The sequence below is a fragment of the Camelus dromedarius genome, chromosome 7, assembly GCF_036321535.1.
Source record: "Camelus dromedarius isolate mCamDro1 chromosome 7, mCamDro1.pat, whole genome shotgun sequence".
NCBI classification, from domain to species: Eukaryota; Metazoa; Chordata; class Mammalia; order Artiodactyla; family Camelidae; genus Camelus; species Camelus dromedarius.
Genome location: NC_087442.1, coordinates 43,632,058 through 43,656,435, shown reverse-complemented (window position 1 = coordinate 43,656,435; position 24,378 = coordinate 43,632,058). Strand labels below are relative to the sequence as shown.

Genomic DNA, 24,378 nt, shown 5'->3' with positions numbered 1-24,378 from the left:
TTGACATTGTATTATTACAGGGTTTAATATGTAAAGGTTATCACTACACTTCAAAAGCATAAAAAAAAAGCCATTATAGTATAGTAAATTCCTGTACTCTAATATTAAAATTTGTAACTTATACACAAATTTGAAAATGCAAAAATAATAAATTTTCACAGACATTAAACTTGTACATCATGGTTGGGATGTTGGGGAAAAAAATCAAATTCATTTGAGAGAATTGGGGGAATCTTAGAAGGGACAGACACCTTAGCTATCAACCAATTTAACTTCTTCCTTTCATTAAAGGGGAACCGAACTGGGGTGCTGAAGGACTGGACCAAGGCCACGGTAATTGCACCCTGTTCTCCTGTCCCTGTGCTGCCTTCTATGCAACATGCATTGCAGACATTTCTGAAAAAGTTTTCAGCCACTCCAGATGTCCTCCTTTATTCACGAGCAGGAGCCCCCTTATGTAGACTTGATCATCTACAGGCAGCTATGGCAGGCAGAGAAAGCACAAACGTGAAAAATAAGGTTTTACTAGGTCAGATTCCACTGTTCAGAAGTGACTGAGTCAGAAAATCATCCCACTCCTAAAGAGTACTAGACGTGGGGAAGTTACGAAAGGTGACTCCTCCTTGGTCCAATGTATGACAATCACTGTATGCCGTAATATGAAACCCTGCTTTTCACAAAGCTCAAATTCTGAGCTTTTTAAAGGTTATAATAAATTCTGTAATATTAAAATCCCTTTAACCCAAGAAGGTCCAAATTAAATTATTTCTCAGTTATGGTAACGTCTATCCGGCTCTGGATTTCTGGTACAATTATAGTTTGCTACATATAAGTTTTTTTTTTAATTTAAATTAACCTTTTTCTGATTTTTCTTGTTACAAAAGCAGTATCTGTTCATTGCTGGAAGTCAGAAAATAGAGATAAGCAAAAAAGAAAAAAATTAAGTCACTGAAGAGCTATCCATAACACTATTAACACTATTAACACCTCTTTCTAGACAACCTTTATTCAGTTTCTGGTTTTTCCTTATTCTCCTTTTTAATAAGAATATCCCAAATGTGTATATATTTCATTATCCTCAGGCAATTCTTATCCAAATGTGTATGTATTTCATTATAAACTGTTTTAAATCCATCCCCTTTTAGAAAATAAACTATATAATCTCAACTTAGATTTTGATTTGTTTTAAATTTATTCTGTAAAAAAATACTACCCAATAATAAATAAGTTGGTGTTAAGATCATTTAATTGCAACATGGCTGTTTTATAAGGAACTGTGTAACCATAACCTTGGAAAAAAGGCAGATCTGTGAATGCAGAGCTCATCTGTTACAGGCTGTGGCTCTGTTTCCTCTGCCTGCTTATGCAAATACACTCATCCTCTTCACGTGAGGTGCACTTTAACCTCATTTTCAAGAATCTAAGAAAGAAAAATCACAGGTCCGTAAGAGGAACCGTCATCCAGCTGACTTATTGGCTCCATATCCCTCACACCAGCCGTGGTTTCCAAGACCCTTTTGGGAGGCAGAGGGTCTGTGAGGTCAAAACTATTTTCATAATAAAATTAAGATATTTGCCTTTTTCATTGTGTTAACATTTGCACCGGTGCTGCAGAGCAATGATGGGTAAGCTGCTGACACCTCGGCATACATCAACAGTGGCACCAAACTGTCACTGTATTCTTCACTGTCCAGCACTAGCATTGAACACAAACAAACAAGCCAGTTTCACTTGATGACAAATTATTATTTTCATTTAATATAAACCTTGAATACATGTCTCTTTAATATTCTGTGAGACAAAGTCAGAGGAATGCAGAAAGCATGGCGGCTGCATCTCCAGATGTGGAAGAGATTGAATGGCAAGCTGAACTAGCTGCTTTTTTCATGGAACACCACTTTTTACTTGAAAGAATGACATAACCTGCCTGACAGACAAGGTATGGTTATTCAGACTTGGGAATCTGGCAGACATTTTCTCAAAAATGAACTAAGTGGGCTTGTTATTTCAAAGGAAACAACCGACATTTATTGCTGATGATAAAATTTCAGCTTTCAAGTAAAAATTAGAATTTTAGAAACTTGTATCTTGGAATATAGGCTTGACACCTCCTCACTATTTAAAGACTTTTCTAATGAGATCAGTGGTGATAGTAATGAATGTGTTGTTTTAACTGTATTATAATTGTGTCAATATTTAGAAGTTCTGCATAACGTAATGAACCAATATTTTCCAAGTGAACAGTGCCTGATGCTACAAAAGCATGCATAGGTAAAAGATCTATGCAAAGTGTAAGACGGTCCCCTGAATTTCGCTGTAACAGTGCATGAAAAGTTCATTGATGTGGTTTTGGATTCCACACTGCAACTAGCCTTTAACTATCACTTGTAAAGTTTGGGTACAGTATCAAGGAATAATAGCTACAAATCCCTGCAAGGACTATTAAAATACCTCCCTTTTCCTATTAGTATGCATCTGTATGAGGTTGGATTTTCTTCATATGCTGATTGTACTTAAACTAAAACAACATAATTACAACAGAGTGAATGCAGAAGCAGATGAGAAAGTCTAAATGTCTTCTATTAAGACAGACATTCAAGAGATTTGCAAAAATGTAAACCATGCCACTCTTTTCACTCATATTTGGGGAAAATATATCTATTTTTCAAAAATATTCATATTTAATGAGTTTATCATTGTGATTTTTAAATTCATTAATAAACATTTTAAATATTTTTCAGCTTTAATTTCTGATACACTAAATACTGAGAGGCATAACCCACAAAAACAATAACCTTGGGGGGCCTTCAATAATTTTTAAGATTGAAAAGGGCTCTTGAGATTAAGAAGTGTGAGAATCACTGCCATATACTTTCCAAGGTAGTTGTAGTTTAAAATGTAAACAATGTTGATCTACAACATGAAAAAATTGATATCCTGATCGCCCAGAACACTGTTTAATAATTATTTTATATTCCTGAAGCACACAATCTGAGGACTGAATCACATTACTGTTGATTCATACTGAGCTGTTGACCAAAATCCCCATGTGCTTTTCCATTCGCTGTGGGGACAAGTCTTTCCTTTCTCTTACTTGTGCAACTAGATTTTTGGAGCAAGTATGATATCCTATCATATTTCATCTTGTTAGATTTGATCCGTGATTTTGGTCTGTTGAGAGCATAGCCTGTGAATCTTTACCCAAGGCAGTCATGAATATGACAGGATGACAATACTGAGAATTAAGCCATAAAGTATTCACAAAATCAACTGATCAACACCCTTTGGGCACTACTGTATAGTCAGTTATCCAATGGTCTTATATCTATAAAGATTTCATCAGAATCCTAGCCAAATGCCTCAATGAAGGCATCGTCTTTGTTATATGTCTGTCATTTCCTTGAACCCATGTTGGGTTCTAGTAATTGCTATTTCATCTCCTAGATAGCATGAAAGACTCTCTTTGACACCTTATTTTAGTAGTTTCTCTGGAGTCCATTTCAAAGTCCCTAAACTGTCTAGAATTTGCAGAACCCACCTGTAGTGTATAATGTGGTGGTCTTCCCATATGCTCTCTTCAGGGCCAACACAGCCATCCCAGCCATCTGCTGGGACTCACAGCTGTGTCCCTCATGGGGACCTGCTCTTAGCTGCAGGGAATTGGCTCACTCAAGGTCACATCCCTCATAGAGGACAGCCTGGAATCAATGATTAGCTGACTTGGGAATGTAAAGACAGGTCCCTTTGCCTCAATCTGGCACAAACCTCAAGATTTGTCATCCCAGCCCCAGAGCTCCCTGAAAGTTCAGCTGAGGCGTCAGTCGGCTGCATTGTGGGGTCAGCGTCTCCTGCCCAATTCTGCCTTCCTCACTTTCATACTAGGGTATCTCCCAAGATCATCCAGCAGTAAATCTTCTACATACGACTGCAGGGAACTCAACTTAAGACTTTACAATTTCCTACTTGATGTGAAGAGTTCACAATTTAATTACTAGACTCCCTACTCCTAACGTCTCTGTCATCCTGCATGTTTCCCTCAAAATTAGTGACTAGTTCAATGACTTCACTCCCAAGTTGTCTTGTGATGTACTCTTCTCTGGACCAGAAGACAAACTAAATTCCTCCTCACCTTTAAGACAGAGCTCAAATATCCCCAGTTTAGGATGCTTTTCCCAAACCCCTCCAGGTAGCTGGCCACTTTGCGCTCTCACAGCCTTAGTTAGTGCAAGCCTCCATTATTCTTCTTCTCACGGAATATTATAAATATTTATCTCCTAGTCTACTTTCCTCCAAGTGTGAACTCCCCAGGGGATATTTGTATTACCACAGCCTAAAACAGGGGCTGGAACAAAAAATGTTTTCTATGACTATTTGTTGAACGAAAACAAAATGGAGTCTGGCTAGGTAGGTATTCTATTAGAATCTTTGCCCATCCTGGACTTCTGTTACCTCTTACCAATCTTTTAATTCTTGACAGAAAGGAAGCAAATAAAATAGAAACTAAATTATTTTCTTTGAATCACTGACCCTAATAAATTTCAGAAACAAACAAAACCAGATAGCAGTTATACACCTTTTGTTGTCTTTAGCATAATTTACAAATTTCAGTCATGTTCACATCTTCTTTGGTTATTTGGCCATTTCATTGCTTAATATAAGTCCCTTTAAAAGTTTCATTCATTGGATAGAGTCTAGCACAAGGACATGATATATTTTAGTTTCCCTTTTTTCTCACTGGGATCCTTAGAGATTAAATGATATTTTAAAATACTTGTCTTTAATACCATACATTTGTGCCGAATATTCTTTCTCTGAGTTTTCTGAAATTTGCCTTCCTAAAGTCCAGGCAAATATGTCTGGTGGAGGCCAATTTTGTCCTCACTGGCTGTGATAGATTCTAAGATGACAACTGCTTTTGTCTAATTTTTTTCACAATTAAATCTGGGTATAGCAGCAGTTTCCCTATTTATTTCCTATATCCTTTGGCCTCACTCATTTTTAATATGCTTCTTCCACATTTAAGCTGTATCTGAAGAAAGAAAAAGATGCAATACTCATGACTATTTATGGCTTTTCCTCCATCTCTATCAGTTCCCCTGAGCTGAAGGTTCCTTGTTGCTAAATATTAAAAATAGCCATCCTGATCCCTGGTTCTGTGTGTCCCAGACATGAGAAGCTGAGAAGGTGGCAAGAGAGTCACTCTCGATCCCCCCCCCATCCTTTAGGCTCAACTGGATGTGCCTGAAAGTAATACCCACCAGCTGCTTAGAAGCCAAGGAATGGAAGTGATCGGGCACACAATATTGACTATTTAATATTTATAGGGCATTTATCAAATAGCTGGCATCTTTTTATTACCACTTCATGCTCCCTTTGCAATATGTAATTTCCAGTTGGGGACTAGATATTAGGAGCTACATCAGTATCCCTGGTGGATCACCATGATGTGTGGTTTACCTAGACTAGTGGTTTTCAAACTTCAGCAGACATCACAGTCACTTGGAGGGCTTATTAAAACCCAGACTGCAGGGCCTCACCCACAGAGTTTCTGAAACAGTAGATCTGGGGTGGGCCCAAACAAGTTCCCAGCACATAGAACCACACTTTGAGAACTACTGACCTAGAGCCATGTCTTCTGAGGCTTTCTTTTAAATAAAGTTTCAATTGGTTTGTGTTCTACCATTATTTCAATGTAAATTAATTGGAACATTGTATCTTCAAATGCCACTTGCCTTTTAAACTTTAAATATAGGCATATTTCACTAACTAATACTAATGTAAAATTAATTATAATCAAATTAGTAAAGCAGAAATTAATCCCATTTTAATCCCAAAGATACAATGGAACTACAGAAATGCAAATAAAATTCATATTCCAGAAGTTCATACTACCCTCTTTCACCAGCTGTACAAACTTAGATAAGCTAATTAAATTCTCTGAACCCCAATTTTCAATCTGGAAAACAGAAATACAAAATCTACCTTAGAGAATTATTGTGAGTATAAAATGAGCTGAAGTGGCCAATACAATGACCAGAACACAGAAGATTTATAATAACAGTGATTACACAGTAACCTAAGGATTTACTGTGCACCAGGCACCATGCTAGCCACTATACACACAAATTCCATTCAATCCCCAAAACCCTATGAGGAAGGTACTGCTGTTATTTCCATTTTAAGATGAATAAACAGTGGCATAGAAACATTTCAGTAACTTGCTTAGCATAACACAGCTATAAGAAGCAGTGTCAGGATTTGAACCCAGGCAGCCTGCCTCCAGAGCCCAAGTTCAGAAGGACTATGCTTTTTCTTCCCTTGCAATGCAGTACCTTGCACAGATCACTTGTTCCTGTATTTGTTAATTAAAAAGCACTTTCACCTATTGCCATTACATGCAACTTATGAGAACGTTAATATTCATGATGTCATATTGACATATACTCTTATTTTTAACACTCTTCAATGACAGAATAACTTGGCTAACTCTGACAGTCTAAAAAAATATATATATATAGTTCCCTTGAAAAATAGTGTACACTGCTGAAAAACAGGGAAGAGTCATGTTTGTAACGGCCGCAGAAAGTGAAAAGCTTGGCATTTGCCCCCTCCATTTTTCTTTCAGTTGGAAGGCAGCTTGCAAATGGAAAAATCATCTCCCATCACCTCCCTCTCAGAGACTGAATATGATGAAAAAACAGAATAGGGCCAAGCCCTGAAGCAAGCAGAGCCGAGAGCAGCTTCTGTCCTAGCCAGGAGCCCGAGAAGATTGATTAATCCTGAATAAGATAGCTATAGTTCCTCACCAGGTCTGACAGTGGGGAGACATGAAAAATGCAGTAAATTAAAGCACTTTACATAGTACAATAGAATGGCACTCTCAAAATACAAATTTTCATGTACCTAAGAGGGGCTGTGCATAGACTTTCAGAATTATGTTTTTAAAGCATTTTCAATTGTAAGGTGAGAGGTTTTTTTGACACATAAATTTATGCTAAAGTATGTTATCATGCCTAGACAATGAGAGATCTTCTAGAACTAGGATATTTCTACAAGGTGGAGTTGCCAAAAGAAGCAAGGTGCACCGTGCAGGGGCAAGGAGGGGAGTTAGGCATGCAAAGTTCCTTTGATGGAGGTCTTGATGTTCATTCCTGCAAAATAGTATCTGATGTTCTTCAAAGTACAGAAGAATAAAAATCTGAACTTAAAAAAACAACACACTTGCTCAGTTTTGGCCCCTAAAGGTACAGGTTGAACTCTCCTTTACAAAGTGTCTCATACTTAGATTGCAGACATAAGGCCAACATAAACAAAACGTCTGTTCTTGTGTACGAGTTGGGGTATTTTTAATGTACATGGCGGGCAAACTAATTACCTGTTAGGGTCTCACCCAACAGTATCCCAGGGTAGCAGATGGAGTAAATATATCCACTCTAGAAAGACAAATCCCTGTCACTATAGGGGCCTAGAGTCTAGGCAGTGTCAGTGCTCCAAGATGAACCCCCAGCCTGTTTTCCAGTATGACAAAGCATTCTTGTCTTCTCATCCCCAAATCACAACTATTTAGATTTTTTTAAGTTAAACATGACATTTTACAAACTTTTCCTGGCAATTTTTAGTTAAGATTAATGGTATGCTATAATTGTGTATATTAAAATGCAATTTAGGGTTTATTTCTACCTAATTAAATAATGCAATCAAACATGTAAATTTAATGGCATGCCCAACTATAGTACTTAAAGGGTCATTCAGTGTTTATTGCCCCTCCTTAGAGTAAATCATTGATATAAATAGAATACGTGAAGTGACATACTAACTTTCCTGAACAGTCTAAGTAGGAGAAGAATGTTAACTATCTGAAGGCAGTTTAATTGCATGACTTATTTATACCTACTCTAACTAAAAGTAATTCTCTACCAGCTATTGTAGAATTCAGGTAGTTACAAATGATTTTATCATATGATTTTCCCTTAACTTGGAAAATAATTTCTGGATTAAAAAAACTCAAGAAGAAAAATTATCTCAATATAGTTCACTTTAGTGAGGAAATACAATACACTACTTGGCATGTGTCCACAGGAAAAGTCTGGCTCCCAGATGCTTCTTGCCAGCTCACAGTGGATTCAACAATGTTTAAACAACTGACAGTGTGCACTCATAGCACTGATGACATAGTAACCAAAAATTCAGCAGGAGCCTGTCTCATGGGTATAGTCATATATTGAAAAGTAATATCAAAACAAAACAAATCATTGACACACTTCACAAATGCGAAAGCTTTGGCACAAGTCAGGGAGGCTTTTTAAAAACAGATGTCAACAAAATTACATAAAAAAATTTACAAATAGGATTTGTTATACCGCTACAAGGAACACAAATATACTGATGGTTTTGTTTATTTGTTTGTTTGTTTTTGTATTAGTGTTCTTAAAAATGAGAAATACAAACCCTAATTTGCTTCCTGTATCAGAAGGCCAACAACTCTTTCCAGGGACAGATTAGCTGTTTCCAAAGCTTGTTCATTATAATCACACCTTTATGGTAATATCCATGATTCACTAAAGCCATACCTATTGATAAGAACTGTTCCTATCTGTACAAAATGAAATTCCCAATATTCTACCACTTCTGACTTTCATAAACAATAACTTCGTATGATTCAAGGGTAAAATAAAACTTCAAAATTTTGACACCAAAGTGGTAGCCTAATTTTCTTAGATGTATAACTTCTACAGTCTTTACAATTGGCCCACAAGTGTATCATTTACTGGAATAATACACTTTCTAACCAGGAAGGTTCTGACTAAAATCTACATTCTACTGTAGCACATTCAAGCATAAACAAAATACTGTTAATATTTAATATGAAATCAACTGTCACAACGTAGCCAACAGTGAAAAAGCCATGATACATATAAAATTATTTTGTGTGATTTTTCTCTATTTCCAGATGACAAGTTTCTTTGAGGTGATATCCTCTCTCTTAATAACAAACAACTTCTGCCACATAACGTTTGTATCATGTAAGTTTTACAAATCAATAGTGCAAAAACTGGTTTGACTTTCTGGGAAAGAAAATGATTGATCGGCATAGGGAATAAAATACGTTATTTAAATTAGAAGGACTTCATTTGATTGGAATGCCAACCCCATTTTTAAGACATACTCTCATATAGCCACATTAACACCTCATCTGACATGACCTCAAATGCACATCTGTATTACTGTTAGCTTATAAAACCAAAGTATACATCTGGATCTGGCTGGATTGCTACCTTGAGTAATTCTTCATATCTACAAATGTCATTTTTTCCCTAAATAGGAATACGATTCAGCCATTTAGGATCATTTACTTCATAAATTCAGCAGCCATTTAAGATCTCTTCTGCCATAAATTCAACAAAATTTCTTGTCAAGAAGTAATTAATATTAAGAGTATAAAGCCCATTAGTACTCAGGAGACAGGAAATTAGACACCCAGCATGGAGCCTTGCTTATAATATGTACTCAAATTTTTGTTTATTTGACTTGAATTAGTTTATAAATCAAACACTTATAATTAAGCTAAGTCTCTAGTGTTTTTGCAGTAATTGATTACTTGTAACTAGGAATCCAACCTCTAGGAAAACGGTCAGCCAGGCTGAGACAGACCTGTCTCCTCCACTTGCTCAAAGGGGAATACTGCCCATTTACAGAGTGGGGTTGAAACTACTGTTCTAACATCTTCAGGGATATAGGAGACACGATCTTAGGCCTATGAGAAGGAGGAAGCTGGAAGCAAGACCCCCATCAGCCCAAAGAAACCACAAAGAAGCTTTTTCTCTTTTCAGGGTTCTGGACAGTGGTGATTAGAGTGGGAGGGAAAGGGTTTCCTGTGAGAAATCAAAACCCCACGCCTGTTCAATGTGAGATCCAAATATATAGTCCCCTCAAGTATGGGATATCCAAGCCAAGAAATTTAACATAAAAATTGTGAAACTCCTGGGGCTTTAACAGAAGCAAATGCAAAATCACTGTGCAGGAGGAGCGTCCAGAACCCAGGGCACACAGCACTCTCGTAGGGGTAGGAAGTAAACCTGATAAACTCGCGATACTTGGAGACAGCAGAAGAGATGCCCAATCCCGGGGTGGCCAACTCTAATGCAAGTCAGCACACAGCGCCCTGAGAGCACGAGAAGAGCTAAAAAAGTAAGGACAAGTCCAAGGAAAAGTAAATCTTTCTTTTCCGCTGGTCTGGTCCCTTTGCTTTCACCCAGTGAAGGATTGATCCCACATGAGTATTTTCTGGGGCTTTGGACCATCTGGTTTTTAATGTCTCAAGCAACGGGGTTTCTTCCACCACTTCCTTTGGAAAGTCTATTTCTGTTGTTGTTGGGGCAAAAAAGTAGAAAAGATTTAAATGCTGAGGGGGCTTGGCGGCTGTTGTTAAAAGTCTTTTTCTGTCTTGTTAACTCTTTCTTAAATCCTTTCATGAATATACATTCCCCTCTTTCTCTATGACATGAATATGCCTCTTCCAAATATACCAAGTTACCCCTTCTAAACATTTTTCAAGGGTCTTCATTTAATGAACTCCCTGACCTTAGTCATTTTACTTTCATCTTCAGAATGCTCTTTAGGTGGTGTTCAGAATGACGTTTTGCTCACTGGGTATGGGTAGCACTGAATGAATAGGTCTTTTCAGATATCTCATCTACTGGCATAGACCAGGCTTTGAACTTTGGCTCTCATCAGTCTGTCTTCAGTCTCTGAGTACTTTTCAAAACTATTTCTTATTGAGTATTTGTTATATTCTATATTTCTGTTTAACAAACTCTGAGTTATATTGGTCAACACTCATTCCCTAGTGCCTAGCACAGTGCCTGACATATAATAGCTGCCTAATAAAATATCTGTTGCATGAATAATTAATAATAATTTGTCACATGAATAATGAATAGCTTACATAAAAGTTGGGTTTTTTTCTTTTTTTCTCATTTCACTTTATGTTTTATTTTCTTCACCTTTCCTTTTTGGTGCATTTATTAAAAATTTAAATGATTGCTTCAGAATACCTTCAAATTAATGCTGGGCTCTCAGGAAACATTAAATAAACAACCAGGCTCAAAACGCACATATTTTAAAGTGTCTAGACATGTATATCTACATGTCTAGGGGTGACTATCTTTTATAGTTATGTCCTAAGCAATATAGGGAGAGATTATATTTTATTATGAATATAGATGACCCTCACCTTGACCCACCTAATCAAGCTAGGGTTCCAGGAAGAACTGAGATGTAAGGTAATTTGTGAAAGAAAACAAAGGCTGGCCAGGGAAGTGAAGTGAGGTTATCTAGTGTATGAGAAAGTCTAATAGGCAATGTGAAATTGGGAGCAAGATGTGTAAACAGTGGGCTGAGAAAAGGAGCTTGCTTAATTGAAGGAAAGGGTGTGGAGTGGAGAAGGAAACAAAGGGATAATGTAAGCCACAGCTGGGACCAGGAGTGAGCACACTGAATCCTGACCACAGCCTTCCTCTTTTCTAGACCTTTCAGTGACTCCTCCAGTGCCCACTGAATCAAAGCAGTGGCTTGAAAGATAATTTTTCAACACTTTCCCCAAGCATCTATCTAATCATTAATTCTTAACCTTTGTTTCACTCCTTTAGGCTGCTTGCGCAACTTCCCAGATCTGAGTTTATCTTTAAACAGGAAGCTCATCTTCTTACTAGTTACATTAAATCCTCTGGTTTTTGTTCTTGCAGATATCAGCTTCTAAAAAAACCATAGTTAAGATCCTGTGCTCTTCGACTTACTTTACCTGTGGTCTTTAATGAATAAGTGGAAGCAAAGGAGAATGCCATTTCCTGGGAAATGTCTTGCTTGAGATGACTAACCTACCATAGGGAGCTGGTAACTCACGTTGGTTCTGTTGCTCACATTAGGTATCTATCTTTAATGGCACAAAGGATTGATGATATTAGAGCTTTTCATCACTCAAGGTATTGCATTTTACAAGTTTATTTATTTGAGGCTATGCTCATTGGAAAAGTAATGTTAGATTTTAATGAGGTTTTAGAAGATCAGCTAAACTTCAATATTCCACTGATAGTATTCTGTTTAGTACAATCATCCTTTTAGGCTTCTGTAGTAATTGGTGTTACTAGGAAAAGAATCATACTAGAGAGTCTCTCTTAATTTAACTAACTGGTCCCCTCTAACTAAAGACTACATTATTCGGGTATTATCTTTTGACTTCGTATAAGAAAGGCACCTGTCTAAGTACTCTGGGGGATGCCAAGAAAAGCAAGGTTTGATTCCTGCCCTAGAGGAGCTTATAAATATAATAAAGATAAGTTATAAAGATCCATCCATTTGCTTGTTTGCCAAATAAATAATCCCATAAAAAGTAAAATATTGATATAAGATTTATAGAACAGTAGATAACAACATAAAAATGTCACAAAGCTGTGTGTCATTAACTTTCAAATGAATGGTGCTATAGAAGCTCAGAGAAGCAGAGGTCGCTTCATGCTGGGATGGGTAGGAGAAGCTTTTTGGGGAGACAGGATTTGATCTGGGTCTGGAAAGTGGGGAGGAGCTGGTTAGAAGCTGAACTAAGAGGAGAGTATTTCGTATAGATGAAGTATATGAACAAAACTGTGAAGCTGGACAGTACGGGGTGTCTGGGGAGAATGAAGAGTAAAAGTCAGTTTGTTGCAATTGGAGAGCTGGTGCAGTGTAATAGGGAGTGAGCTAGAATGTTTCAGTCAGTCTGTGGAAGACCTTCGAATGTCAAAGTAAGGAGTTTGGGCTTTATCCTACAGGCACTGGAGAGCTATTTAACATTTTGAAGCAGTAGAAAGATACGAATTAAGAAACTTCTGAATTGTTTTTCTTGAAAATATTTTCCTCATTAAATAAAAAAGTATTACTCAGCTTATAAAGGAGGTTTTGAATTCTTTTATATATATTGTCTCTTAACATCGGATGAGCTATTCCTGATAAAAGTGTTAATGCCCAGAATGGTGGAGAATATGACAATACTCTACTGTGGCCCTCCTTTCTGGTTCCTTTAACACCTCAGCATTCTCCAGCCTCAGGCCCTTTGCACTTGGTGCTTCCTGTGCCTAGAAGGTGCTTCGTTTTGAGTTTTGGCATTTACTAAAGGTTTTATCCGAGAGGTTTCAGTTTAAATGTCACCTCTTCCTTGACTATACAGTATAAATAGTTGCTCTTTTCACATCATCCACATATCTTCATATCATTTACTACTTTCTGTAATTATCTTACTAGAGACCAGGTCTGCATTTTATGCCTAGACGTCCAACAGCTAGAACAGAATCTAGCACATCATGGGCTTTCAAAAAATATTTGTTCAATCAAAATTAAATGCATAATAATCAGAACATATGACGATAAGTTAAGAAAAGATAAAGCAGAAACAAAAAGCTCTACTATTAAAGAAATAAAGGGTAAATAGGTAAACAATTTGAAAAAATCAGCAAGATCAGGAAATGAGGAAATCTGAAACAGGGCCGAGGTGCTTATTTATAAATATTATATTTAACAATAAAACAAAATGGGAAAGGCCAAAGGAGGAGACAGTTTCCAAAAGAAAGGGGTGTACAGTAAAACAAAATTTCCAGTAATGAATTTGAGGACAGAGACTGAAGACTGGGAGAGACTGGTGACTCCGAGGGAGCTGTTTTAGGTGAGGGATAAGGAGAGAAGAGCAAATTGCCAGGGGTTAAGGAGTGAGCGGGGAAGAGCCAGTGGAGACGGGGACCAAAGAGGGCTCTCCCAAGAATTCTTATGCTAACGAGAAAGAAGCAGAGTTAAGCTGTAGCTCCCCAAACTACAATCAGGAATGTGGAAAGAGGCCTAGACCAGGAGGCAGGAGATCTGGGATCTGGTTCCAAAGAGAGCTCCAAAGTGCCACTGTGCAGCTGAATTTCCTTATTTGTCTATGAGAAAAAATTTTCTGTCCCATCTCAACTCCTGTAATAGGGAACAAAGGGGCTAATGGATAAGTAGGTATGAGGAGTTGTCATTTTTTGGTAAGAATTCTAATGAAGTTCTAATAAAGAGGAACAAATCTATAGAAGAAGGTTTTGTTTGAAACAAAATCAAGGTCAAATTTCACTAGAGCTTAATTAAGCCAGACTGGATTTTTTTCCCCCACTTTGTTGAAGGTTTTGCATTTGCTCAACTGCAGCATGTGCTGAGGCCAGATATGAAAAGTGCTTATATTTATCACTGACGTTTTGTTGAACTTGTCCATTCTTATTAATCATTGCTTTAAAGTAAGCAGCTAAGGACTCTTAGGAAGTTGATATTCCCAGCTGACCTATCTGCAAAAATAGTGAAGCCTGATAATCTCCTGCTGTAGTCTGTCTCTATAGATGTGTCTGTTCATAGAGGTTTACAGTGTATGTGTACATGTATGTTTTTTTTTGGGGGGGGGGACCTAAAGAGGCAAATAACTCTTTGAGAAGCTACTACAAACTTCATTATATTCCATCTTACGAAAGCATGGAGGAATTAAAAACAAAAGCAGGCTCTGATCTGTTTATACTTTACATGGGAGGCAAATCATATCTGCAGAATGAAGTCTCCAGTTAAAAAGTCTGATACCAAGGTGGTGAGAAGCTATGCTTTGAAACTAATTGTTGCGATTTCTTGGCACTTAAACATAAAGTACTCAGTTATGTACAGATACGAAACCTATGCTGTGAATATCTGACCTTGTGGCACAGTTCTAGATTCTTCATCTAAGGGTCACAGAAAGATCTTAACAGCCCAGCCCCATTAGTGTAATTTTTCTTCTTCCTTTATAAATGTTAGTATTTTAGTCTGACTAGAGTGGTTGACATTTGCTTCTGGTTCATAATTTTTAGTATGCATTCTAATGGTTCCCTAGGCAATATAAACATAAATATGTGAGTCTGAATATTTAGAATTTGGTGGTTAAATACTCCAAACCATCAATAATTTCTAGTAATTTTATTTGGTTCTTTAAAAAAGAAATCAGCCCCTTTTCCATAGGGTCCTTTTCTCTTGTTAACGTTTCTATTCTTTCCTTTATCTCTTTAATCATTTTAAATGTATTTATTTAACAGTCTTTTTTTCTAAATTGTTTTCATCCCAGTTCATTGGGGATTAATTCTCTCCTTTGTCTTATTCATCTCCATATCCTTGTAAATACAGTTTAAAGCACCATGCCACAAGTTTTTATTTGTACTATTTCCATTGCCTTTCAGAACTATATATTTTGTAATTTCCTTTGTGATTTCCTCTTTTAACTCATGAGCTGTTCAGAAATTTATTCTTCAGCCTGCAAACACAGAGGCTTGGGTATTTTAAACTATCTTTTTAGTGCTGGTTTCTAATTAAATTTCATTTTATTTAAAGAACATAATCTGTATAATACAGATTCATTGAAATGTGTTGAGATTTCAATTGTAAACTTATATATGATAGTCAATTTCCATGAATATTCTATGTGTACTGAAAAGAACATATATCTTTTTGTATCTTTTTAGATAGATTAGATCAAGTTTATTAATTTTAGGGGCTCACATTTTCCATATAGTTACTAACTTTTTGCCCCCTTCGTCTACCAGTTTCTAAAAACAGTATTTTAAAATTGCCCACATTAAGTAAGTGAGTAGGTCAGATTTGCCTTATAAATTTTTGCTTTATAGAATTCAAAGTTATGTAGATAGATACATTTAAACTTAATAATATCATCTTTTACTATTGTTACATATTGTCATTTTGTAGTCTTATTAGTGCTTTATGCTTTATATTCTTTATTACCCAATGTTAACACTGCTATAGCAGCTTTCTTTGAATAGGCCTGTATATTTATTTTCATTCCCTTATTTGAAAAATTCTATGTTGGTTTTGTTTCAGGAATGTCTCCTCTAAAAATGTTGCTAGATATTTTTTTTTTAAAAATTCAATGTGATAATTTCTATCTTTTAATAATTATTTTAATCAAATTACATTTATTGTAATTATTTTTATATTTGGGCTTATTTTTACCATATATTCTCTTTGCTCCTTTTTCTTTTCTCCTGCTTTCATTTGGATTTAAAATTTTTTCTGTGATCACTTTTTATTTCCCTACTGCTGCTTTGGGAACCCAAGATTGCATTCCTATTTATTTAGAATTTACTCTGAAATTTTAACATACATTTCCTAATAAAGACTGTAGTTCCTCCATATTTGTCTTCTCCCTCCTGAGTAAGACAATACTCGGCATACTTTCACTACTCTGCATCTCCATCTTGCCCCAGCTAGTTTTTTAAATTGCTAGCTTAGTTTAACCTCTTTTTTAAATTAAAAATAAAAGCTCATTTAAAAATAACCAATAGTTAAGTAAAGTTACTGACATATTTTACCTATTTCTATGTTCACTATTGTTTCTTGTATTCTCTACAGTACCTCTATGTTCACTTTTCTTTTGGCTGAAGTACACAGTGAGGAACAGAGCTGGAACTCAAATGTGTGCTTGCCTCCAAAGTCCTTGCTCCCGACCACAACAATTTACTGGTTACAGATACAGAGAAAGGTATTCTGTGTGCATGGGGCAGGGAGTGGATGGAGCCAGGCAGATGGAGAGAAGGAGGGGACGTGGAAGATGTCTTGAGAGATGTCACGATAGTTCTGACACTATCTGCTGGAAGATGGGATTCATATAACAGAAAAGCAAAGATAACAAACTCATGAGTCATGAATATAATACAGGGAATAATAAACATGGGGAATTAAGGGTGTAGTTGTAAGTCAAGGGGCTTGGACCAGAAAGGGAAGGCGTAGCTACACCCATTTAAGGCCTGTGTAAGAATGGCAGAGGGATTCCCAGCACCTAGGTACGGCCCCCCCATATAACAGGTGCTCAGGAATATCTGCAAGGAAGAAAAGAAAGGATGGAAATGGGAAAGGGAAGGGAGGAAATAAAATGAGAAAAGGAAGAAGGTAATAAGGAAGTAGGAAGAAAAGGAAAGGAAAAGAATTAAAAGGCACAAGAAAGCAAATGAAAAGAAGAATCTCTTTTTTTTAAGTTTTATATGCATTGTATATTTGGAAGCAGGGTAAAAAAAAAAAAGACAAAAGATGGGAATCACACTGTTAACAATGTTTCCTTAGGATAGAAGGTGAATGACTTCTACATTTAAATTTTATGCCCATCAGCAATATTTTTAAGGTTTTTTTCCAGTGAGTATATATTGTTTGTAAGTATAGATTTAAAAAATAAGACTCAGCAATAGCAAAAGGGAAATGTACAGAGAATATTAAAGAACCACCTGATGTGGCTTGTTGTGAAGCGCCCTCAGGTAAGCTCATCTCCACTCATCCCCCAGCACGGCAGCCTCAGGGACTCCCTGCTGGTCCAGGAGCAGAGACCATGTCTCTTGCCACCTCAAGCCCATTAATCTCCTACAAGTCCAGGCCCCAAAAGGGAGAGAAATTCCATTATTGGACTTCCTCTCCTCTTAAAGCCACCTGTCAAATTCCAGGTGGCCTTGGTACTGGTTGGCCTTGCATTGTCCTAGGTGGCCTGACTGCCTTTAAGATTCAATGCCCTCGCCTACAGGTCCTTCACTTCAGTCTCAAGTGAGTAACCCTATTAGAATAATATAAGCCAAGTGTCTACATAATAAAGACACATTATTTACAATCTCAAAAAAGACTCTCCCTTCACAGATTGCAGCTCATGAAAATAGAGAGAATGCTTCCCCCTTTTTTAAATTGTTCATGGTTTTCTTATTTCTCTAAGACTGACAGAAGTTCAGTCCCTTGAAGGAAACTGTGACAGACAAGTCCCCTAACCCCTTATGACCTAGAACCATTCTCTGTAATCTTGTTTTACTTACATAAGCCAATCTGTGTTTTGTCCATAAAAATAAACTCTTATAAGGAGCATAGGTTTTACAGCTCAAGAGACACAGATAAAAGGGTGATAAACCAAAAGTTGTCTATTACTTCCTTAAGACAGGCTTTTTCAACCTTAGCACTATTGACATTCTGGGCCAGATAATTGAGGGGGTTGTCCTGTGCTTTATAGAATGTTTAGCAGCATCCCTGGCCTCTATCTCCGGTAAAACACCCCCCCACACACACACACAGGTTGTGTCAACCAAAAATGCCTCCGGGCATTTAATCATTAAATGGCTCCCAAAAATATGGGGTCCAAAATTTCCCCTGGTTGAGAATCACTGATGTAATGCCAAGTTGCAAAAACAGCCTAGTTGATTTCTCTACAAATAGGAATATATGTTTTGCACACTCACAGGTATTTGGAGTTTTATATGTGTTAAACCATCTCTTGTAATGAGAAGAATTTGCTTGCAATGCCAATGGCAAAGGAGAGAAAAGCAAGATGACAGACAAAATTACATTCCAAAGCTTCATGCCATATTATGAAGAACACTAAAATCACATTTATATTCAGAAAAATAAAAATATAAACAATTAGATGTGTGCAGTGACCCTAATTTATGGATGTTTTCCTTATATTCTATAACTCCAGATAATTCTCAGCATAGTTCAGAGATGAAACCATCCAAAAAACTGACTCTAGTTCATCATACCATGTAATAGGATACCGTATCACCACACTTTAATTTTAATTTTTTTGTTTGTTTTTGTTGTTTTTTGGGGGGGGGGTATTTTTAGAGGCGGTACTGGGGATTGAATCACCACACTTTATAATTCAGTACTATAGTTTAAGGAAAAGGAATGCCTGAGGCTGCCTGGACTAACATTAAAATGCTGAATATATGTGATTCTATGAAAGTCAACTGGCATCTTTCCATTGTATTCCAAAGACAGAATGAGAAAAAATTTTTTGGTGAAATCAGGAATTATGTTAATACCAGACTCCAAGGGCCTCTATAATCTTGCTATTAACTTGGGAATATTAGTGATAATTACTCAGCAAGAAAATACAGCTAAAATGTATTTGAGAGGTGGGTGGGTAAGCACTTATTGATAAAGTTGGCTTTCATATGCACTTGCTGGAGATTGCTTCAAATTTAAGTACTCAAATACTGTTCTTTTTTATGTATATATTATAGTTTCATGGAAAAAAATTTATACTGCGTTTTACTTTATATTCCATTTTAGATTTCGATAGTTGGGCTGAATAAATTTGAAATGTAATTGAATGACCAAAGGATAAAAATATCCTTTACGGGCTTGGAACAGTTCGATCTATCATTACAATATAAAAGAAAAGAATGAATTCACACTTAAAATAGGTTAATGGGATTAGAAATTTGTCCTCCTATTTTACGCTACCCTCTCTCCTCCAGCCCACTTGCCGGAAGAATTTCAAATGCAATTCCCCTGGAATCTACAGGTTTAACAGGCTAACTGGCAGTTACCATTCTTGCTACTAGCTGATTCTACTGAGTCTATATCTTAAAAAACACTTTTTGTTGTGTTGTTTCTGCACAATTTCCTGACATTATAGAAAAAAATCAACTGACATGGGAACTGGAAGGGAAAAGCAATCTGAGTTGACTTTTGCAGCAATGTCCGAAGTATTGTTTTCCCCTTTCGAGATTTAAATTCAAACAAAAACATTCTTCTGTACTTCTAAAGAAAAAAATGAGCAATAACTTCTGAAATGTGTGCTAAGCCAAATGAACTCATTACTGTGTTATGAAGTAGTTTAACACACTCTGATCAAACTATTAGCTGGGCAAATATAAATATGCTATGGTAATATCACAATGTAAGCAAACCTGACTGGCCTATGCTAATAGGTACTAAGACATAAAAAATGTCAAAGTATTAGGATATTTGAAGAAAAGCCAAATGCCTTTATTATTCCTCAGAAATGGCATTCTCTCAACTCCTCTGTACATATGAATAAATATCCTAAATGCAAAGAAATCTTACAAGTTTATTCTGATTCTTTTGTGAAGTTAGTTAAAAATTAATGAACAAGAAATTAAAGAGAAGCTGCTGTAATAAAATTAGAGCATTCTAACTGAAAAACAATTATAATGAAACTACTTGCACTCTCACAGAATTATAAACATTTTTCAGGGGATATTGTGTAATACAATTTTTTAAACAAAGCTTTCTTCTTATTATTCTTGAGACTTAAACACTGCAGGTTTATTTCACATTTAAAAAATACATTTATTCAAGTAAGAGCTTTACTTTCTCAGAAAAAGAACTCTGTGATTTAAAGTAACATGTGGAATACTTAGATTTTTCTTCAAACACATTTTAGGCTTCATCTTTCACCTGAGAGGCTTAGTTTCCACCTATGCATAATTAACAGAAAATTGTGTCGAAATGATAGTTTTAATTAATTCTGGGAATTTAACCAGTCCTATTTCAGATTTACCCAGTTCTTTGCACAGAACTGGAAAGATACCAACAGTTTGTAAATTTGTTCACCAATTTCCCACTGTTTTCACCTCCTCTCAAAATTATGTTCATATTTCACAGAAGTGAAAGCAATTAGCTTAACTCTTCTCCTGAAAGAGAGATCATTTTTGAAAGAATAAAAGTTCCCTTTCTAGTTCTAGATATTTCATCAAACAAAACCTCTAACTCTAAGAGCCAACTTTAGGGCTTTCACTAAGAATCCCCTCTGCAGCGGCTGGCTCAGACTCGCAAACTTGAACTGTGCAGACACTGAAGTGGCTCTCCGTTACACTGGGGAAGAAAGAATAGACATGTCACAGCTGCCTACACCAGCTTCCTTCCCAGGGGCACACTTGCAGGCTCTATCAAGCTCAATCACTTTGTACAGCAACTGGGATCCCAGGCAGGGGCGAGGAATCCCAGAGCAGCTTAGATTTCTTCCAGGACTACAGCAAGAAGTAAGACCACTTCAAGAGTAACTGCTTATTTCCAACAATTTTGTGGCTCTAGGCTAAAAAAAAAGTGATGAAGAACAACATCGTAGTGAGAGAAAATAAAAGATGTTTCATATTTTTAAGATTTCAAGCTACTTACAAGAGGTCTTGCTTGGATCTTTATTATGAAAATCCTGTAACTATGCTATAACTCTTTATTCCTAACCAATTTTTCATTTGAGGGGCAGGGAGAGGATGGTCAAGTTGAAGGAGCATAGAACTTAATTAACAGTCAATTCAACAATTGTAATGTAACCCATTCACTGCAGGGTTTTAAAGGAACGAGGTATGTATGACAGTGATATCATGTTTAAAGGTACTACACTCCTCCATTTTACAGCGGGGTGCATTCTCACAAGCTCTTCTGAACATTTTAAAGACTAACATAACTGTATTAGTGATACGGTGTGACTGAAGACAAGCAGAGAATATTCTTCCCTACTTGAGGATAACTGATGCCATGGCAGATGCCATCTTCTTGGGCTAAATCACAAAGGAAGGAGCCAAAAACACAGAGTTCTATTAAAATAACAGAAATATACAAATGAACATTTGCCACAAAATTATGCTTTTATACTAATCTTCTTCTTCTAGGGTAGTAAAAGACAATATGTAGATGCATGTTTTGAGTAATTTTTGTAATATCTTGAATTTATAGTACCATTATACTCATTCATTTTTACTTGGTTAGAAAACCATTATTATAACTGCATAAGAGCACTTGCAAGAATTTACCAGATATAATCATGAAAACAATAACGATGATGTTACAATTTACTGTGGAATTGCTATGATTCAAGCACTGTGCTGAGAGCTTTAGATACAGCACCTCATTTACCACCACTACCTCCTCATGAAATTAGCCTTATTTTATAGATGAAGAAATTGACTTTTAAGGTCACTGAGCTAGTAAATGGTACAGCCAGAATTTAAACTTTTTGACTCTATACTCCACGTGCTAGTTATTATGCTCTACTGACTTTATTGAAAAATCACATTTATACATTAATTTTGAATATTTTAGGAATTTTAAAATCAGTTTTAAGGGTTTATACTGTCATTAAGTTGTGCTATTTAGGAAAAAAATAGCCTTTCTACATGAGATGTTAGTTAAATATCACTTATATTGCCTATAATCCCTTTTTCTTCTCTAATGGCTGATTTTTAATAGCCAGAAAAAGCCTCATTTCCACCTAGAGTATTAATAATGTTTTCATATTCTAAGTATTTTAAGTTCCAGATGCCTGCCTTTCTGTTTCAGGTTGACCCTCAAGACTGTAGTCAAACAGCTAATAGACAATTAAATTTATTTTACATAACAGATACTGAGGCATATAAACACTAAATCACGCCTGAAAACGTACAATAAGAAAACTTATTCACACCAGTGATAAAATATCAAGTAAAAAAAACTTCAAAGCTTCAAAAGGCCTTTGTTTATAGTTCAACAATATTCCTCCAAGACAATGCAATACACCACAGCAAAGAGGAATATATGAGGCAGAAGTTGTTGACATATGGGGTGTGCATAGAACTTCTGGTTAATGGAAGTTCCAAGATGTATAAATAAAAAATGATGTGTGAGTTGGTGGAAAAAACTGTAAGGCAAGTCAATTTTTTAATTAAAAAATTATGTAGCATAAACAATGTTAATGAGCCAAAAGTCCCATGAGATTAGGGCTGTAGCTGCTTCATTTTAACATTCCATTCACTTTTCATACGTGTATATCCACTCACTTGAAACACCTCAAGTACAACCCTCTTCGTAAAATACAGAGTTTTGAAGATTTTCTTTGTCCTTGTTCTTAGTAGCTCACTATTTTCTTCTCAAGTTGTCAACTTGATGATATATGACATTAAAAAAAAAAAAAAGCCCTAAAATCCTTAAATGGATCACCAGAAAATAAATACCTGGAAGTTCTTCATAAATTTCATCATCAATTGGCTGGCTGCTGGCTGGTGAACTGCTGATTGGTAGAGAATGGTCCACATCATCATACAATTCTCCTCTTTCATCATCATCCTCAGGAATGACATCAGACCCCATATCTATGAAACATGTTTCATGAAGTAAAATTTTAAAGACTGCAAAAGAGATTTTCAAAACCCTATTTCCTAACTCAGTGCAGCCCTAAAGTCACAATATCGCTGTAAGCTATCTCATTAACTTAAATGTTTAAAAATAAATTGATTCTTGCAAAAGTATGTAAATTTCAAAGTTTCCAAGTGGTACTTGTAGAAAAGATGCTTTTATTAATCTGAAGTGAATGGTCTGTATTAATACCAGTCAGGTTTCCTTGGTCATTTTTCACAGAAGTCGATAAGCTTCTGTATGTGAAAATCCACATCATTCAGTTATTCAGCACTGAAAGACTGCAATAACTCGTTCAATTGATTGTTCTTACCTTGTAATACAAATCTCAGCTGCTGTACCCATTCTTCGGCATCTTTGGGAGAAGCTGCTGTGAACTAATAAAAAACAAACAATAGCAACAAAAATCACCACAGTAGAAATGAAAGGTATATTGCGTTCTTTTCATTTCTTTAAGACCATTAGTAATTCTTTGCATGTCTAGTACTACTTTTCTTGCAAGGATGCTTCTTATAATGTACAGTTAATTTTGACAAATTTATGTAATTGAAGCAGTGGATGATGGATTTGAAACTCTGATCAGCAGCTGGCAGCTGTGCAGGAAAAAAAGCTGCTTCTCTTCATCAATGTCAAAGACAGAACTGATGAACAAAATTTGCCCTTGACAATTAGAAGACACCCATGAATTTCTTTAGACTGCTGGGTACAGTTTTCTTAAAAATGTTCTTGTCAGATTCCAACACACTACCTGACAACTTAATTAACTGGCTTTCAACTGCAATCTCAGATATTTAAAACTTATTAAACGTACATTCCATATTGATGCTAGCTGATAGCTCTTGAATTGCAGAGCTGATACGTGCCTTTACCTTCATTTTCTCTCACAACCCTAAGCAATACAGTATGCATTAATGCTCTGGTATTTTTCTTCTGATAATTTTACTCTTTCTGCCATGTAATCCTTTTAAGAAAGCACACAGTTCTATTAAAATAGATATAAAATGCAACATGTGAAGTAATTGATAAATTACATATTCACTTGTTCTCTTACAAGAAGATATCACTTGAACTAATCTGAAATTTTTCTTTAAAAAAATTTATTTCCTCTTACATGAATGTTTAATGCATAAAAACCAGCATTTATTATTATTATTAACATGTCAGTGACAGGTTTTTTTTTAACAAAATGTTAATGTCTTTATAAAAGAAATCAGGACATTTTATCAACTTAATTTCAAAGCAACATTAAAAACTCCAACCTGATAGATACGTTTATCAGGAGCAGAGATTTCAAAACAGCAATCTTTCTTTCCATCCTTCCTAAGAGTGTTATTCATTCTGATATTGTAGCCATCTATTGCAAATTCACCTTTCTGTTGTTTGTCTGTTGAAGATAAAGCAAAAGTTAGAATTTCA

The 24,378-nt window shown here is 36.0% G+C and overlaps 1 protein-coding gene across 4 annotated transcripts in view; it reads right to left on the bottom strand.

Annotated features, from left to right (window-relative positions):
- The window catches only part of SKAP2 (src kinase associated phosphoprotein 2), a 150,814-nt gene that overhangs the window by 27,493 nt on the left and 98,943 nt on the right, over positions 1-24,378 (bottom strand). For all 4 annotated transcript variants that reach the window (XM_031455087.2, XM_064487490.1, XM_010995404.3 and 1 more), the window contains exons 7-9: positions 24,222-24,346; positions 23,276-23,339; positions 22,782-22,919 (exon numbers count right to left, since the gene is read on the bottom strand). In XM_031455087.2, coding sequence (XP_031310947.1) covers positions 22,782-22,919; positions 23,276-23,339; positions 24,222-24,346 — 327 coding nt within the window. The remainder of the gene's footprint in view (positions 1-22,781; positions 22,920-23,275; positions 23,340-24,221; positions 24,347-24,378) is intronic.